This window comes from Pantherophis guttatus, chromosome 4, assembly GCF_059756535.1.
Source record: "Pantherophis guttatus breed Tessera chromosome 4, ASM5975653v1, whole genome shotgun sequence".
NCBI lineage: Eukaryota > Metazoa > Chordata > Lepidosauria > Squamata > Colubridae > Pantherophis > Pantherophis guttatus.
Window position 1 is genome coordinate 140,955,251 of NC_142066.1, and position 18,892 is coordinate 140,974,142.

General features: G+C 40.4%; 1 protein-coding gene across 27 annotated transcripts in view; it reads left to right on the plus strand.

Annotated features, from left to right (window-relative positions):
* Positions 1-18,892, plus strand: part of CCDC7 (coiled-coil domain containing 7) — a 292,932-nt gene that overhangs the window by 258,790 nt on the left and 15,250 nt on the right. For all 27 annotated transcript variants that reach the window (XR_015734107.1, XM_087892982.1, XM_087892984.1 and 24 more), the window contains 3 exons: positions 4,839-4,952; positions 8,757-8,867; positions 11,845-11,958. Coding sequence is in view for 26 of the 27 variants with exons in the window: in XM_087892982.1 (XP_087749108.1) it covers positions 4,839-4,952; positions 8,757-8,867; positions 11,845-11,958 (339 nt within the window). In the remaining variant the exon portion in view is untranslated. The remainder of the gene's footprint in view (positions 1-4,838; positions 4,953-8,756; positions 8,868-11,844; positions 11,959-18,892) is intronic.

Here is an 18,892-nt window from a genome sequence, read left to right on the forward strand (position 1 = left end):
CTTCTTCATTTAAGAGTTCTTGATACGTTTTCATTTTATTTGTGTCCATCGTATTTGGGTATATTTGTGCTTCCATTGTTGAAAGCCACCGGGGGATTCTGTCGTAGTGATTCTTCCTAATTTCAATCCAAATCTTTAGCAATGTGTCTCTCACAATATGTCTTCGGAATTGTTCATGTTTTTGGGGTTTCTCTTCCCATAGATATGCATGCCATCCTTTCGTCAAATCAAAGCCTTCTAGTGTTAGTATGCGTTTGTTTTTGAGTTTGATTCACTCTTTAATCCATGTTAGTGCTGATGCTTTGTAGTAAGTTTGCCAACCTGGAAGCCCCATTCCTCCTTTTTCTCGTTTATCTTGTAAATGTTTTAGTTTCACTCTTGCCTTTTCCCCCTGCCAGATATACTTTAATATCATCTTATCTAAATCTTTGAAATAAGTTTTTCCTGGGTTTATTGGTATCACCTGGAATAGATACAGCATCCTTGGCAAAATATTCATTTTAATGGAGGCGATTTTACCTAGGAATGATAACTGTAATTTAGTCCAAAATTCTAAATCTTTTTCTATTTGTTTGGCCAATTTAGTATAATTATTTTTCTTGAGTGTTGATATTCTATTGGTGAGCCAGATTCCTAGGTATTTCACCTTTTTCACTGTTTGTATTCCTAGTATGTTTTCCAATTCTTTCTCTTGATTTTTGGTGAGGTTCTTCGTTAGCATTTTTGTTTTTTGTTTATTAATTTTCAGGCCCGCTACTTCCCCATATTATTCTATTTTTGTCAATACTTTGGGTCCCTGATTGTAATGGTTTTTCTAGAATGAGTACAATATCATCCGCAAATGCTTGCAGTTTATATTCCTGATTTTTTATGTTTAATCCCGTTATTTCTTTATCTTCCCTAATTTCTTTCAATAATATTTCCAATGTTATTATAAACAATATGGGGGATAGGGGGTATCCTTGCCTCACTCCTTTCTTTATATCAAATTGTTCTGTTGCCTCTCCATTAATCAATATTTTTGCTGTTTGGGTATTATATATCCTTTTGATCATGTTTAAGAATGGTCCTCCAAATTTCATCATTTCCAACTGTGTTATTAGGAATGTCCAATCAAGGTTATCAAACTCTTTTTGTGCGTCCAGGAAAATTAATGCTAGTTGCTTATCTGGTCGTTGTTCATAATATTCAAGGGTATCGATAATTGTTCTTATTATTTTTAATTTGTCGTCTGGGAATGAAGCCATTTTGGTCTGTATGTATATAATGATTAATGAAATTTTTCATTCTCTGTGTTATAATAGATATAAATAGTTTGTAGTCCACATTAAGAAGAGATATTGGGGTGTAATTCTTGATTTCAACCGGATCCGAATCTTGTTTTGGTATTAACGTAATTATTGTTTCATTCCATGATTGTGGAATTTCAGCTTCTAGAAGTGCATCATTAAATACTTGTATTGAAATGTCATCTAGTGATTGCTGGAATGTCTTATAAAATTCGGATGGTATGCCATCTGGATCCAGTGTTTTGTTGTTTTTTTGTTTCTTCTTTGCTTCTATTAGTTCTAACATGGAAATCGGTCTATTCAATAATTCGGTATGGTCTTCTTTAATTCCTGGATATTCATTTTGCTTAAATATTCTATAGTGTTTTCCTCGCAAATTTCTTCTTTTGCATATAGGTTTTGAAATAATTCCCTTGCGATTCGTTTTTTATCCTCATTGTTATGGTATATTTGTCCGTCTTCGTCTTTTAATTGCTGTATCATTTTCTTCTCTTTTTCTTTTTTCAGTTTTAAGCCAACCACCGGCCAGTTTTATTTGCATGTTCGAATTGGTTTTGTTTAACCATTTTAATTTTCCTTGCTATCTCCGTTGTTGTGATTAAGTTTATTTTATGTCTTGTGAGTTTAATTCTCTCTTTAATTTCTTGATTATGTGGCTCTTCCTGTAATTTTAATTCATATTGTTGCAAGTGCGTCAATAAGTTCTCTTTTGTTTGTTGTTTGTCTTTATTTTTTTTTTTTGCTATGTAGGCGATTGTTAGGCTTCTTATATAGGCTTTAGTTGTAGCCCATAAATTTTGAAGACCAGTATGTTCTTTTACATTAATTTGAAAAAATATTTTCAATTCTCTTTGGATCCTTTCCACATATTGTTTGTCCTTTATAATGTCTTTATCCATCATCCACCTTCTCCGTGTTTGATGACCCTTCCATGTTATTAAGATCGGACTATGATCTGCCCATGTATTTGTTGCAATTTCTATTTGTTTGATGTCTAACGTAAGGTCTGCTGTCATCCAGGCCATGTCAATTCTGGACCATGATTGGTGGGGAATCAAATAAAATGTATATCTACGATTGCATTATAGTCTCCAATGAGATATATATTTTCATAGTCCAATTCTTTAATTATATTATGTATTTTTTTGAAATAATCAGTTTGGCTTCCATTCAGCGCATAGAGTGACACTAATAGTATGGTTTTTGTTCCTGTTTTTATCTCAATCATTGGGTCCTACCCTCCTCATCTGCAAATATTTGTTTTGCTTGTATATGATTTTTAATATATATTGCTATGCCTTTCTTTTTTTGTTCCGATAGTGTGGTATAGAGTGTTCCCAGTCGTTTTTTTTCTAGTAATTTTTGATGTTGTTTTTTGATGTGGACTTCCTGTAATGTTATGATATCTGTCTTCAATTTCTGTAAATTTTTGAATATATGGGTTCTCTTTGATGGGATATTTAAGCCATTTATGTTAATTGATAACAGTTTTAGTTCCTTCTCCATTCCAATTTTCTATTTCCTTGCTGTCCTAAGTCTTCTTGTGTTTTTTGCGATAATTTGTGTTTCTTCCCTTGCTCCCTCTCTTTCCATCTTCTCTTTCTCCTTTCTTGTTCTCCCTTCTCGTTCTCTCTGTACTTCATCTGGTGAGCCCTCCTTATTGATGAAGTCTTGTTGGACTTTGGTTTCTCGTTCCTCTTCTAATGCAAAATGCCAGTCAAAAAACTGTTTCTTTTTCTAAGGTGTCAATTCTGTGTTTTTTGTCTTCCATAAAACAAGGATTCCCTCGGGTGTCAACTACCGGAACATTATTTTATGTTTATTCAATTCTGTTGTTAGAAAGTTATAATTTTTCCTTGTTTCTCTTATTCTTCTCGGTATTTGTTTTAATGTTATTATTTCTTTATCTTTGTAAGTGATTACTTCCTCTCTCATTATTTTATATATTTCTTCTTTCACCAATTTCTTTGCAAATCTAATATGGATCTCTTTAGGTAATTTATTCCTTCGGGCATAATTTGTGTATACTCTATAGACCTCGTTTATTTCTTTACTAATTTCCTCCTTATCTTTTTGGGTCGCCTCTGCTAGAATCCCCACCATCAAATCTCTCAGATTCTCTTCTCTGGTCTCAGCGATATTTTGAAATCTTAGGTAGAAAGATGCCTTCTCCATTTCTAAGTATGAAATTGAATCTTCCAATTCTTTATTCCATGCTATTTGACCACTTTCCATATTATCCAATTTTTTTTCTGCTTGGTCCATTTTTGTTTCAATGTTTTGGATCCGTTGTTCATTTTTTGCAAAGTTTTGTTGTATCTTTTCCATCTTATCATCCATTTTTTTAAAATTGTCCTTTATCTCTCCTACATCTGATTTCAGTTCTTCATGATTCTTCCTGCTTTCCTTGTGGTTCTTAGCTATTGATTCTTGTGTTTTATTCATCCCCTCTTGTATCATCGCCAAAACTGAATGTATATTTTGAATATTGAATGTTGGGGGAGTTTTCTCTTTTTCTTTAGATAGCATTGTGTCTATTGTTTTTTGTTGTATCGGTGATGCAGTGGTCGATGTCTGGTTGGAAATTATCCTTTTACTTGTTTTAGTTGTCGGAGATGGACCTGTAGTTGTTATCTTAATTTTCTATTTCACCGCTTCCCAAATTTTCATACACAACCTACTTTATAAAGTAAATTCGTTGGAATTTCTTGTTGGTAAATTGTTTATATGAATTATGTTGATTGTGGGAACAGGATATAGTTGTTTAACTTTCAAATCGATTTTCAGGAGTTCACTTTTCAATATCATTATATAAGGATCAAAATATCATTAGAGGGGAGCAGGGAAAAAGTCAGATGTTTCAGCAAATCATGTGTCTATTCTATCTTAAATATACTATTAAGTTCTATTAAATTCTTGCTTATTTGTTAAATCTTATCAGTATTAAATGTCAATTCTTATCTTAAACAATAATATATATACACTCTATTTTGGTTTGTCAATATACTAATATATCAATGACTCAAGTTTATAATAAGTTATATCAAAAGAACAGGGGAAAGACGAGAAAAAAAGAAAAAAAGAAATTTGATTATAATATTGTTGTCTATTCAATTCCTAAAATATTATCAATAAATTACTACAATCAAATACTATTCTATCTTTCCTCCTTATATTTCTATAAGTAAATATGTACTGTTTTCTTATTCTCTGAAGAAGTAAATAAATACTTTTTATTTACTTGTGAAGCTTTTTTGAAAGTCACAATCACTTGCTTGTAAGACCCTATATTTTAAAAAAACTCTTTAAAAATCTTGAGGATTAATTTAAAAGGGAGTAGGAAAATAACATAATTTACATCTAAAAGTGCTTAGTTTTGCTGAAGAAGGTCCATACTGTGCAATAGAGGATGAGAAGTAGAATTAGTTGAGGGAGTTTTAGTTTTTTTTTTACTAAGAATAAAAAGCTGCTACATATGGCTCTTCTTATGGTACATGGTATTACTATCAATACATATCATATGAATTTAAGTAATAATTGTTCTTTCAGAGCAAAAAGAAGCACTAAAAGAATTTCTACAACAAAGAAAACATCTGTTTTCATATCTACGATCAAGTATTGAAAATCTGCAACAAAAAAGCATTGTTTGGCAAGATATGTCTGGTAAATTTAATGTTATTATTTCTGGTTATCATTTTTTGGATTTTTAAGACTTTCTTTTCAAGGTAAAACTTTCCATGGCACAGGTCTTGGCTACTTGATAAACCATCTTGTCTTGCTAGGATAAGCCTGTCCCATTCATGCTGGCAGGGAAAGCCTGCTGCGGATTCTGTTAGTCAGGGATTTCCAGTTGGCAGAATCCAGAAAAAGAACATTTTGCTGTAGTGCCTGCCCTTTAGGAACATCGTCCACCCCCCCCCCACTTCCAGTGAGGTCTGCCCCATCCTCCTGTCCTTCCATCAGAGCTTGAAGACTTAGCTGTGCCTATTGGCTTAGGGACCCAATGGGAAGTATCACATTGGAAATGACTGTTGGATTAATAGCAGATCTCACCTCTCCCAGGCAAGCTGCTGTTCCCTGACCAACTTTTAATCATATTATTATATTTTCACTATTTATTTTATTTTCATTGTTTTCCTATATTTATAATTTTTTGTAATTTAAAAATTTTACTTATAAGCCATTCAGTGTAGTCCCATTATAAGATGCGTGGCAAATATATTTAATAAATTTTAAAAAATGCTTCTGTTGTCTAGTGTTTATTCACGCAGGTTGCTGCAAATTTGCCCTACAGTTTGCCCTATACAATTTAGAGCTAGGCTCTAAAAGACAAGCTCCATCAGTCAATTCAGTCTTTGACTCTAGAGCACCGGTTTTCAACCTGGGAGTTGCGACCGCTTTGGGGGTCGAATGGCCATTTCACAGGGGTCGCTCTCTCTCGCCCCCCCCCCACGCCTTCACTCACCCTCACCCTCTGCCTCTGTTGGATTGCTGTTCGCCATTCGCTTACCCCGCCCACTCCCAATCTATTGCTGCCTCCGGAGTCCCAGCTGATGGCTAGAGGGAAAAAAACTTTAAATTCTTGCCGCGGGGCTTCAAAGAGCTAGCTGTAAAGAGGTAAATTCTTGGAGCAAATTTTTTTCCCCCTAGCTGTGCTGAAAAAGCGAAATTGAAAGTAAGGAAGCAGGGTCTTTGCTGCAACGTGACAAAATGAGGCAGAGAGATTTCTTTTTCTTTTTCCTCACCAAAAAAGGTAGGTGCAAAACTGCAAACAATGGGAAATTTAGGGCAAAAGAGGAGGTTCAAGATTTTAAAACAAAAAGAAGAAAAGCTCTATTTAACTAGGGAATTGTAATAATTGAGATACTATTAATTGTATATTGTGTTGAAAGCAGAAATGGTTAAGTTGTGGTTTGGAGGAATATATGGGGGAAATTATTTGGTTTATTATTATTGGTAAATATAATTAATTGATTTGTAAGAAATTGGATTGCATGGAAATAATTGGAATATTCATATTCATATTGATTAATATACAAAAAAGATAGTTATATAACTAATTGATTTATATTAAAATGTTGAATTTGTATTAAACAACTGTATTACATAATTACATAATTAACCAATGTGAGGATGGATATAAAAATAGATGACAATGGGAAGGGGTATAATATAGAATAGAAGGGAAAAATTAAATTTGATTAGAGATGAGGATGAAGGGTAATATTGGTTTTTTTAAAAAATAGATGAGGAATAAATATGGTAAAAAGGAAAGATAGAAATTGTAAATTTAATTAAAATGACTAAACACTGTGTTGGAAGAAATATCCTTCTGGGTTCTGCTCCAAGTGGGGAAAAAGACACTGGAAACATGGAGACTGCTTGGAAAGATGGTTTAATGGTGGACAGGATCACATGGCTTGAGTTCCTGAACAGAAAAGGGGCAGATACAGTAAATCCTCGGGTTTTTATGCTCTCTCTGGCTTTGCATTTCTTGGGGCCCCAAAAGAATACCCTGATTGGTTGGCAGACTCCCAGGGGGTGGGGGTCTTAGCTAGCCTTGCTGGCTGATGGTCACATGTGCTTCCCAGGTCACATGCTTCCCAGGTCACGTGTGGTGAGTTTCGGTTGCTAGATGGGGCCCATTTGTTACTTTCTGTTGCTATTGTGTTGCAAATGTCCTTTGACAAAGGATTGACTTTCTGCCTCTGGCCCATTAACAAAGGGTGGGGGGCAGGAAGGTGGGAACTGCTTTGTCTGTAAAATATGCTTCTCCATTTCTCATCCAGGGAAATATAATATTCTGCCTTTTTAATATTTCCCAAAATATTTCATTCTTCTAGGAAAGGGGTGGGTGCTAACCTCCTACAACTGTTTAAATTTGTGAACCGGCCAAATACTCTGTTCAAAGAAAATACGTTGTATGTTTGTATGTGTGTTTCTAATTATTCCTATTTATTCCTATTTGTTCTCTTTTATTCTTTAAAGTTTAACAATTCATTCTTTATCTTAATATCTTTATATTTGTTTGGGGTTGGCTTTCTTCCCTTTCATCTTTTTTTATTGTACAGCAATCTTTCTCCTCAAACCTACCACCTCTGTCTTTTCTTTCTTACTTACTTTCTCTTCCCCCCCTTCTTCTTCTCCCTACTTCCTCTTTCTCCTTCTCCTCCTCTCTTCCTCCCTCTCTTACCTTCACTCCTATTCTAATTTCCCTTCTCTTCCTTCATCCCTCTCTATTGCTGTATCCTTTTATGCATATGGACTACTCAGAGGGCTGAAAAAGTTATTTTTGACTGGTCCTCGCACTTTTGACCAGTCCTCGAACTTACGACTGTCCTCACAATTTATGTTTTTGCCCTATCTTGTCACCATGGTGAAGAGAAGCAGTTGTGAAATGAGTGACCTGGTTGTTAAGAATGGTACAATGGGCATAAATGATGACCAGTCATAACTGCGAAGACCGGTCAAAAGTGCGAGGACCTGTCAGAAATCACATTTTTCAGCCCTCTGGGTAGTCCTTTTGTGCACAGGGACTACTCAGAGGGCTGAAAAAGTTATTTTTGACTGGTCCTCGCACTTTTGATCAATCCTCGAATTTACGACTGTCCTCACATTTTACGTTTTTTGCCCTATCTTATCACCATGTTGAAGAGAAGCAGTTGTGAAATGAGTGACATGGTTGTTAAGAATGCTGCACGGGCATAAATGTGAGGATGGTCATAAGTGTGAGGAAAAGTCAAAAGTCCGAGGACCAGTCAGAAATGACTTTTTTCAGCCCTCTGAGTAGTCCCTATACACATAGCCATGGCCACCAGGTCACATGACCAGCTAGCCACGCCCACCCAGTCACATGACCTCTAAGCCACGCCCACAAAATAAGCCACGGCCACAGAACCGGTAGTAAAAAAATTTAGAACCGACCCCTGGTTGTGGGTCACCACAACATGAGGAACTGTATTAAAGGGTCGCGGCATTAGGAAGGTTGAGAACCACTGCTCTAGAGAGATTCCCAGTCCCAGTCCTGCTCTCTTTCTTGTTACAAGACTGGAAGAAACAAGATAATCTCAATGAACAAATACAGTAGCAAAAACTTCTAATTTGGATTAACTTTCAACTTATTTTTACCCATTTGGCCTCCATCAGTGTCCAGATAGACTAGACTGAACAAGCACTAGCAGCTCAGATACAATTGGGTATCATCAGTATACAGCTTATACCACTTGTATTGACCTCTAACTACCCTCCCATGACTATCTCAACAACTTTACCTAGAAAGGAAGATCAGAGACAGGGTAACAGTTTTCAAGTTTGCTTGGATTCAAAGATGGCATTTTTTTGTCTCATATAATCCCCATTAACTTTACAATTATCTATGTGTAATTTTCACAAATTTTGAAAAAAAAACTTTTGAAATATGTAGTTTTGTTAAATTTTGTTATATTTACATCTCCTTGATCTTTATAGATGAGAACATAGCAAAACAAAGATGTTTGGCTGCAAAACTAGAAGCAAATATGAGAGATATACAAGCTGCTTTTGAAAAAACACAGAAAATGGAAAAGTCCAGAGATGTTGGTAAGAACAATGCAAAAGCAATACAGCATAAAAGTGTTTTTATACAATTCATTAGATTTTCTTATAGTTTTTGAAAGCAAAGTAGTTGTTCTAATTTTGATTTTAGGTAGTCAAATTTTGCTTATCATACTGTAGAAAAGCACAGTTTCTTAATCCCAAATGATCTATGGCAAACTTCTTCCTTGTGTGCATATCCTTTTTCATACCTAGGAGGAGAAGTGCCTTTTAGTTTTCAATTAATTATCGTCTTCTGTGACATCTGCTTGTGAACTGTTTGGTTTAAAGTGCCCCCCTCCCCCAGCATGGCATTCCAAGATTGCATCAATGCTATAAGACTTCATTCTATTTGGAAACATTTTTGTCACAACAGAAAAATCAGTGACAAGAAAATGAAGGACAGACAATTCTTGCTTTAGCTTGGCAGTTTGGTGAGGAGAGCAATGTAAGAAAGAGAAGAAAATTTTGTGTATTGGCAGTTTTTGTGGCCTAAGACCAATAATAAAATATAGGGAACCATTTAATTAAGTTATAACAAAATTTAAAAAGTTAATATAAACAGAATCAGGGATAGAAAAACTAATAAAGGCAAAACAAGCTTAATTCAACAAGCAGAGGATTACATGACTTTATATCGAGAGGAGTCCAGAGTTGAGAAGATTAAGTTCATGAGTTTTGAAGACCTGGCAATAAACAATGGACCCTTAGTAACTCCTGAAAATAATGTTACTTAGAAAACTCTCTTACAGAATGATATTTAATTGGGGCAGTACCAGTAGTGGGTTGCTCCTGGTTCGCACCGGTTCTATAGAAATGGTAGTAAAACCAGTGGGAGGCTCCGCCCACTGACCCCGACATCATCAAAATGCTTCTGCGCATGCGCAGAATCTTTTACGCATGTGAAGAAGAGCGTGTGCTTGTGTGAGCGAAGCAAGTGTGTGCACGTGGTCCCATTGTGAACCGGTAGTAAAGGTAAGTAGAACCCACCCCTGGGCAGTACCTTCTTGTAAAAAATTAAATATGAAAGAAATAAAAGAAATCATACGGTCAAAAGTACATCTTTAATATTCATATGTTCTTTTTTTAATACTTTGGTGAGCCAAAATGCAAATCAGAACATTCTTCTATGACTGTTTTCCAAGAATGATACAGTTATTATTCACATTTCTCTGAGGAAAATACTAATTTATATGTATTATAGAAGAATTATTTTTTCCCGATTTTTAAAATTATTTTGGTTTTTAAAATCTGGGATAACAGTAAAGGACAAAATACATATACAATATTTCAATCTTGCCTACTGCCCGAATGTTCTCTGATGCCATTCAGAAGATGTAGCAAATATATGGGTAGTATGCCTCAATTTATGACTGGTTGTTTAGCGACCAATCAAAGTTATATTAAACTCCCCAAAAGCTACTCAAGATCCAGTTTCAAATTTACAGTGGCTGCAACACCTTCACAGTCATTTGTCCTTAAGACGATTGCAGGGATGCTGCAGTAGTCACCCACCCACCCATTTCACACCACTGAGATCCTGCCCAAGGCAGATCAGGCTGCCTGTAAGCGGGTGTGAATTACCTGGCGCTTGCAAGCCTCCATCTTCCTTCTCATCCAGTAACCAAGGAGAGATCATGGTGGCTGCAGTTTGCACACCTCCAGTTTCCTTCCCATCCTAGGACTTACGGAACTCAGCCTGGTCCAGAGCCCAGCAACACCCAACTTATCATTCTGTTTTTTGCAGCTTCTGAGAGAAGGCATTCAGCCTGACACAGAATCAGCTTTCTTAAAGACCTAACCTCATGGCAAAGTATGTGTTATTCTTGCAAAGTTGTAACAGGCTCCCTTTTTTAAGGCAGCTGCATAAACTCCACAAACAAATGGGCCTTTCTTAAACAAATAGAACTTTCTTTTAAAAAACCCAGTGCTGAAATATAACAGGAATAGAACCTGTTGCAAAATAGCTTTAGTTTTCCATGAGGCTGAATCTTTAAGAAGCTGACCTGTACCTGGCTGGTTGCCTCTCTCAGAAGCTGCAAAAGAAGAAGAATAAGTTCGATATTGCTGGGCTCTGGGGCAGGCTAAATCCTGCAAATCCTTGGGTGGTATCTCCCTTTGTTTGTCCCCTTGTTTGCTAAGTGGGAAATAAGCTGCAGGACTGCGGAGACCCCAAAGGGCAACAAGCAGAGCATAGGGTGCCTCGAGGGGTAGGGGTAGCCTTGGGAGGCCTGGGGTAGGCAATGCTGATCCTGTGTAGTCTTCCCAGGGTGTCCCCCATCCCTGAGGCTCTCTGCACTTGTTTAATAGTCATTCCAGGAAGAGCATGGGGTGGAGTCATTAAGTGAGGATATTTCACTTAATGGTCATTGAGCTATGCACCCATAATGGGCAAGCTCCATTACGATTGTATTTCAAGGACTATAAATTCAATGGAAGTTACTTTAATTGTCTTTCCACATAAACATTTCTTGTCTTATGCTAGGTCTAGTAGCAGACTTTTAGTGAGTTGCAGCTTGTGCCTTTTAATAAATGTAATTGGAAAAGGGTGCTATTAGATTTCTGATATTTTGGCCACCATATAGTGACAAGGATCTCTTCCTACTTTGTCTTACATTTGATAGAAAAAGAGGGGGAGGAAAAGAGTAGCAGGAATTAATGAAAATTCATAATGAAATTATAATGGGACAGAAGATCATTGCAAGAAGGATTCCTACCCAATGAAATAGATAAACTATTATCTTCCTGCATGTATGCTGCCTACCAGATGTGAAATAACAGAAGTCAATTGGAAAAACACCAATATAATGTCTTCTGGGCAGTATAGGTCACTGTTGTGTATCTACACAACCTTTTTTAAATAAGCATTCTTATTACTCGGAGCAAAGTGAATTGGCAAATAATTGCTACCAAGTTTGTTGAATTATTTTATTTGAAAACATACTGAGATTTTTATTCTTTTCTTGGCATATATGAATAACAGAATCAAGGCAACAATTTCAACCTCTAATTAGTCAGAAGACTACTGTAACTCAACCGTCATATCACCAATTATTGATGACTAAAGTTTCATCTCTACAAATAACCAAAGCTCCTAGTAAGTACAAAATGTACATAATGTCTAGAAAATGCAAATATGACTAGAAGATGCACACTTACACTCATTAAAACTAGAATATATTAAATTATAGTTAATATAATTTTTGAAGGTTCAAATATAAGAAAATATATGTAACTCGAAGTTGAACTATGAACATTTCCTTATCCAGCTAGGGCATAATAATATTATCTAGTTGAATAATGAAATGTTTGCAAGCAAATAACCAAGCTCAGAAAGACACAGAACTCACAGTTACTAAAGGCTAATTTAAAGATCAGTTGTGTATTATATTAGATGCTTCAGTCATATGTAATAAGGAAAGTGTTAAGATTTTAATTTAATTTAATTTAATTTCCAATTTATATACCGCCCTTCTCCCTGAGGACTCAGGGCGGTGTACAGCCAAGATAAAAAACATAGAATACAAATATTAAAACATTTAAAAATATATATAAATTTCGGCCCGAAAGTTAAGATATCACAAACTAATTAAAAGAATCTAAAAATTTCTTCTAAGCCAACCCGGCTTGCTGAAAAAGATAGGTTGTATGTAATGCCCTTTTTGCAATTTTTATAAATTCATTTCTAGTAAGTCATATTTTTGAACTATTTCATTTTGAACTATTTCATTTTGAAGTTTACACAGCAAGTACTATTCTTGGTCATTTTCTCTCGCCTCCATACAATTAGGTTCTGATGCTCCGAGTATTAATTAGACATCTCTAGCTTACATTTTTCAAAAAGAACCCAATCTGATCTTCTTTGCTGTTGTGTTTTTGTGGCCATAATCAATAACACACTTTTTAGGTACAAATCCTCCAAAATCAGCACACTGTAATGAATAAAAGTTGTGAGTTGGGCACTAGTTACACACTTTCCTGGACCAACATTCCATTTTTACAGTCAACCATATTTTTATTTATTTATTTATTTCGTCAAGCATGTATCTTATGACAGATACAAGTGTAAACCTAATTATAAATACATGAAAAGGATACAAATAAAAGAAAACATTAGGATAGGGACGGTAGGCATGCTGGTGCGCTTATCGATGCCCCTTACAGACCTCTTAGGAATGGGGTGAGGTCTACAGTAGACAGTCTAAGGTTAAAGTTTTGGGGATTTGGTGAAGACACCACAGGGTCAGGTAGTGCATTCAGGCATTGACAACTCTGTTACTGAAGTCGTATTTTCTGCAGTGTAGTTTGGATCAGTTTACCATGAGTTTGTATCTATTGTGTGCTCTTGTATTGTTTTGGTCGAAGCTGAAGTATTCATTGGCTGGTAGATGATTTTATGTACTATGCTTAGGTCAGACCGAAGACGGTGAAGTTCTAAGTTGTCTAAGCCCAAAATTTCGAGTCTGGTGGCATATGGTATTTTGTTGCGAGCAAAGGAGTGCAGGACTCTTCTTGTGAAATATCTTTGGACTTGTTCGATTGTATTAATGTCCGATATGCAGTGTGGGTTCCAGACAGATGAGCTGTATTCAAGAATTGTTCTGGCAAAAGTTTTGTATGCCCTAGTTTGCAGTTCAATATTACCGAAGAAACTATGCAAGATTAAGTTAACAACTCTTAATGCTTTTTTAGTAATGCTGTTACAGTGAGCTCTGGTACTTAGATCATTTGAGATGAGTACTCCAAGTTCTTTGGCAGAGTAAGGATCATCTGTTAGGTCGTATCCGTCCAGCTTGTATTTTGTGCTCTGATTTTTTTTGCCAATATGTAAGACAGACCATTTGTTGGTTTGAGATTTGGAATTGCCAATTGTTTGACCATTCAGACACATAATTGAGGTCTTTTTGTAGAGTAGCAGCATTGTCAGTGGTGTTGAATAGTTTTACATCATCCGCAAAGAGAACACAGTTGCTTATAATATGATCACAAAGGTCATTTATATAAAGTATAAAGAGTTTGGGTCCTAAAACACTGCCTTGGGGGACACCGCTGTTAACAGGTGCAGGCTTAAACAAGATGTTCCCTATTTTGACTACTTGCTGCCTGTTTGATAGGAACGCAGGTATCCACTTATGCAGGAATCTGGAAATGCCATAAGATTTTAGTTTTAGAAGTAGCTTCTCATGTACCACTGAATCGTAGGCTTTACAGAAGTCTATATAAATTGCATCTATTGATTTACCCTGGTCGAGTTTTGAAGTCCATATTTATTTATTTATTTTATTTATTTGTTTCAATTTGTATACCGCCCTTTTCCAATAGGACTCAGGGCGGTGAACAGCCAAAATAAAAACAGAACATACAAAATTTAAAAGCAGTTTAAAATAATTAAATATTTTTGGCTGCAATTTAAAACAAACCCAATTTAAAATCAATTAAAATTTAACCCGAAACTGTGGGATCAAGCCAGCCTGGCTAGTTGAAATAAATAAGTTTTCAGGGCCCGACGAAAAATCCGGAGGTCTGATATTGTACGTATCTCTGGGGGGAGGTTGTTCCAGAGGACGGGCGCCGCCACAGAGAAGGCTCTCCCCCTGGGGGTCGCCAGCCAACACTGTCTGGTGGACGGCACCCTGAGGAGGCCCACTCTGTGCGAGCGTACTGGCCGGTGGGAGGCTATTGGTGGTAGAAGACGGCCTCGTAGATACCCCGGCCCTAAGCCATGGAGCGCTTTAAAGGTGGTCGCCAACATCTTGAAGCGCACTCGGAAGACCACCAGGAGCCAGTGCAGCTCGCGCAGGAGGGGTGTCACATGGGAGCGCCCCGTCGCTCCCATAATCCCCTGCGCGGCTGCATTCTGGACCATCTGGAGCCTCCGGGTGCACCCCAGGGGAGCCCCATGTAGAGAGCGTTGCAGTAGTCCAGGCGGGAGGTGACGAGTGCCTGAGTGACCGTGCGTAGGGAGTCCCAATCTAGAAAGGGGCGCAACTGGCGTATCAGGCGAACCTGATAAAAAGCCCCCCTGGCCACGGCCGTCAAATGGTCTTCTAAAGACAGCCGTGCATCCAGGAGGATGCCCAAGTTGCGAGCCCTCTCTGTGGGGGCGAGTAATTCGCCCCCAATAGCCAGTGATGGCACCAGCTGGCTATATCGGGACGCCGGAAGCCACAGCCACTCGGTCTTGGAAGGGTTGAGTCGGAGCCTGTTTCTCCCCATCCAGGCCCGTACGGCCTCCAAGCACTGAGACATCACTTCAAGGGCATCGTTGGGGTGGCCTGGGGTGGAGATGTACAGCTGGGTGTCGTTAGCGTACTGATGGAACTCCACCCCGAAGCCATGGATGGTCTCGCCCAGCGGCTTTACATAAATGTTGAACAGAAGGGGCAAGAGGACTGACCCTTGTGGCACCCCATAAGCAAGGTGCCTCGGGGTCGACCGCTGCCCCCCTGTCAACACAGATTGCGACCGGTCAGAGAGGTAGGAGGAGAACCACCGCAGAACGATGCCCCCCACCCCCAGCCCCTCCAACCGGTGCAACATGATACCATGGTCGATGGTATCAAAAGCCGCTGAGAGATCTAACAGGACCAGGATAGAGGAGCAACCCCTATCCCGAGCCCTCCAGAGATCATCCACCAACGCGACCAATGCGGTTTCCGTGCTGTGCCCAGGCCAGAAGCCGGACTGGAGCGGGTCTAGATAGACAGCTTCATCCAGGTACCGGGGAAGCTGCTGTGCCACCACACTCTCAACAACCTTCGCAACGAAGCGAAGGTTGGAGACTGGACGATAGTTAGCCAAAACAGCTGGATCCAGAGAGGGCTTCTTGAGGAGGGGCCTCACCACCGCTTCTTTCAAAGCGGCCGGCAGGACCCCCTCACTCAGAGAAGCGTTAACAATCCTCTGGAGCCAGCCTCGTGTAACCTCCTGGGAAGCCAGTACCAACCAGGAGGGACACGGGTCCAATAAACATGTGGTCGCGTTCAGCCGTCCCAGGATCCTGTCCATGTCCTCAGGAGCCACAGGATCGAACTCCTCCCAGATAACACTCTCAAGACCTGCCTCAGTTATCCTGTCCGGACATACCCAGTCAGAGGCCAGCCCTTCCCGAATCTGAGCGATTTTGTCATACAGATACTGCACAAAATCCTCGGCTCGACCCTGCAAGGGATCATCCCGCGCTTCCAGATGGAGGAGGGAACGGGTCACCCTAAACAGGGCGGCCGGGCGATTATCTGATGACGTGATAAGAGCGGCAAAATAACTAGATTTCGCCGCTTTTATCGCCACTAGGTAGGTCTTAATATGAGACCTCACCCGTGTTCGGTCGGATTCGGAGCGGCTGGTCCTCCAACTACTCTCCAGGCGTCTTTTCCGGCGCTTCATCTCCCTCAGCTCCTCGGAGAACCAAGGAGCTAAGTGAGTTCGGTGCCGGGTCAGAGGCCGCAAAGGCACGACACGGTCCAAGGCCCCGGCCGCCGCACTATCCCAGGCGGCCACCAGGTCTTCAGCCGAGTCATGAGCCAGAGTCTCAGGAAATGGCCCAAGCTCCATCTGAAACCTATCAGGATCCATCAGGCGCCTGGGGCGGAACCACCTGGTCGGTGCAGTGGTTAGAAAGTCCAGTCGAAGGAGCGAGTGGTCAGACCATGATAAGGGTTCGATGGCTATATCCCCTGTATCAAGGCCACTCAACCACTGACCAGAGACAAAAACTAAGTCCAGAGTGTGTCCACCTGTGTGAGTGGGGTCATGAATTAACTGAGTAAGGTCCATGGCCGTCATGGAAGCCATGAACTCTCGAGCCACCTCAGACGTTTCACCGATAGATGGCAGGTTGAAATCCCCCATGACAGCAAGTCTGGGGGTATCAACCGCCACCTCGGCTATGACGTTGAGCAGCTCAGGCAGGGCCGTTGCCATGTGGCAGGGAGCCAGGTACGTGACCAACAAGCCCATCTGTACTCCACGACCTCACTTCACAAGGAGGGACTCACATCTGGCTATCTGTGGAACAGTGCTCTCCCTTGGATCCAGACCTTCCTTTATAATAACCGCCACGCCCCCGCCCCTGCCCTGAGCCCTCGGCTGATGAAATGCATGGAAGCCTGGTGGGCATATATCCACGAGGGGAACTCCCCCCTCCTGGCCCAACCAGGTCTCCGTAATGCCCGCTAGGTCCGCTTCCCCCTCCTGAATAAGATCGTGGATGAGGGGGGCTTTATTAACAAAGGACCTGGCATTGCATAACATCAGTCGAAGGCTCTGGCCCTGAGAATCTGGACAGCCTGGGGAACAAGAGTGCGAGTGCGCAATCACTCTAAGATAGTGAGTGCGCATTCCCCGAACATGATGTGTTCCCCAGCTTCCGCCATATCTGCCCCTCCCACTCACTATACTGATGGAACAGCCCTCTTTAAGTCGAACTACCACCCCCTCCCCGAACTCCGGTTCCTCCCTAGTGTCGCAGCCCTCCGCTGAGGCTGGTCTTGAACCCGGTGGATTTCCCCCAAAACCCACCCTAATCCCCCCTGAATCCCTTAAAATTTTTGTTAAAAACCGACTAAAAACCCACTTAAAAAAACCCTCAAACTCTTCTTTGCCGCATGCCATCTCTCGGGGCTCCAAAGCCCGTCATCAAGATAGGCCCTCGATAACGAGGAGGACCAAACCTGCGAGAGAGGGGAATCTCGCAGAGCACGGAGTTCATTCGCCAAGTACATCTGGACATCAAGGGGAGGTAATAACCCATGGCCAATAACCAGGGGACAATTTGATGTTATCACAGTCAGAAGGAGTGAAATGCCGGACTTCAATAGAGCTCCAATGGAACACATGGGACCTCATTGCCCTCTCACGGCAATGGCGGGAGTAAAATGCTGTTTCGATCCGGTAAGGGGTGACCCAGCCCCCCTCTCATGGCGGCTGGTCAACCACGATCGTCCAAAAAGCCGGAATTGAGACAGCAGCTGTAAACCCACTCCACTAAGACTTGAATCCCCAGATGTAACCCTCCTTTCAATAGAGGGAAAGAATGGGATCAGGTCACATAGTCCAAAACAGGCTCAAACAGCAGAGATCATAACTCTGGGGAAGTCAAGATGACACCTAGACCAGGAGATGATTGTCCAGCAAGCATGCGCAGCATGACATTGCCAATAGGCTTGGTCCCTCAAAGAGCCTTAACAGGCATTCAGGGAAATGGGAGGTGAAAAAGAAGAGCAGAGACAACAAACGCCACAGGGGGAAAACCCCTCAGTCATAGTTCAGCTCTCCCCAGCCCCTCCCAGATCTTCCTTATGGCCATGCTGCTCGCCTCGCCCAGCCTTCATATATCCTCATGGAGGTCTCTGGGACCAAGGGGCCAAACAATGCCCCACGATCACCCAGGAGGTCCAACACAGCAAGCGAGCAGCTGCCACCAACATCTCCAAAGCTCCCACACACCGACTGCGGCGCCTGCTTCCTTGTCCCGGCAGCCGCCATTTGCACGCCGCCAGCATCGCTGCCGCCGCCGCCGCCAGCCTCCTCGTCCTCACCTCGCCCCCCCCCCCGCCCCTATAGCACATGTCCAGGGCGGATTGGGCTGGCGAGGATCCCGACGAGGGTGCCACAGTGTAATAGTTTTTGCAGTGTAATAGTTGCAGATTGCAGGACAATTTTTTTCTAAAGCAAAATTGCTTGTTAGAGAGTAGGTTGTTAGTCTCTAAGTAGAGGGTAATGGATTGGTTTATGATTGATTCCATGACTTTGCAGGTGACACAACATAATGAGATTGGTCTGTAATTATCAACTAGGTTGGGGTCACCCTTTTTGAAGATAGGGATGACCATGGCTAGTGACCATAAATTAGGTAAAGAGCTGGTTCTGAAAAATATTTCATAGATTATGCTAAGTGGTTCTGCTATAGTGGTTGAGAGCTTCTTTAGGAAGTAGGCACATAATCCATCAGGGCCAATCGATAGAGATGGTTTAAGGTTGCGTAGTACCTTTTCAACTGCATCTTCTGTGAAATCAACATGTAGTAGATT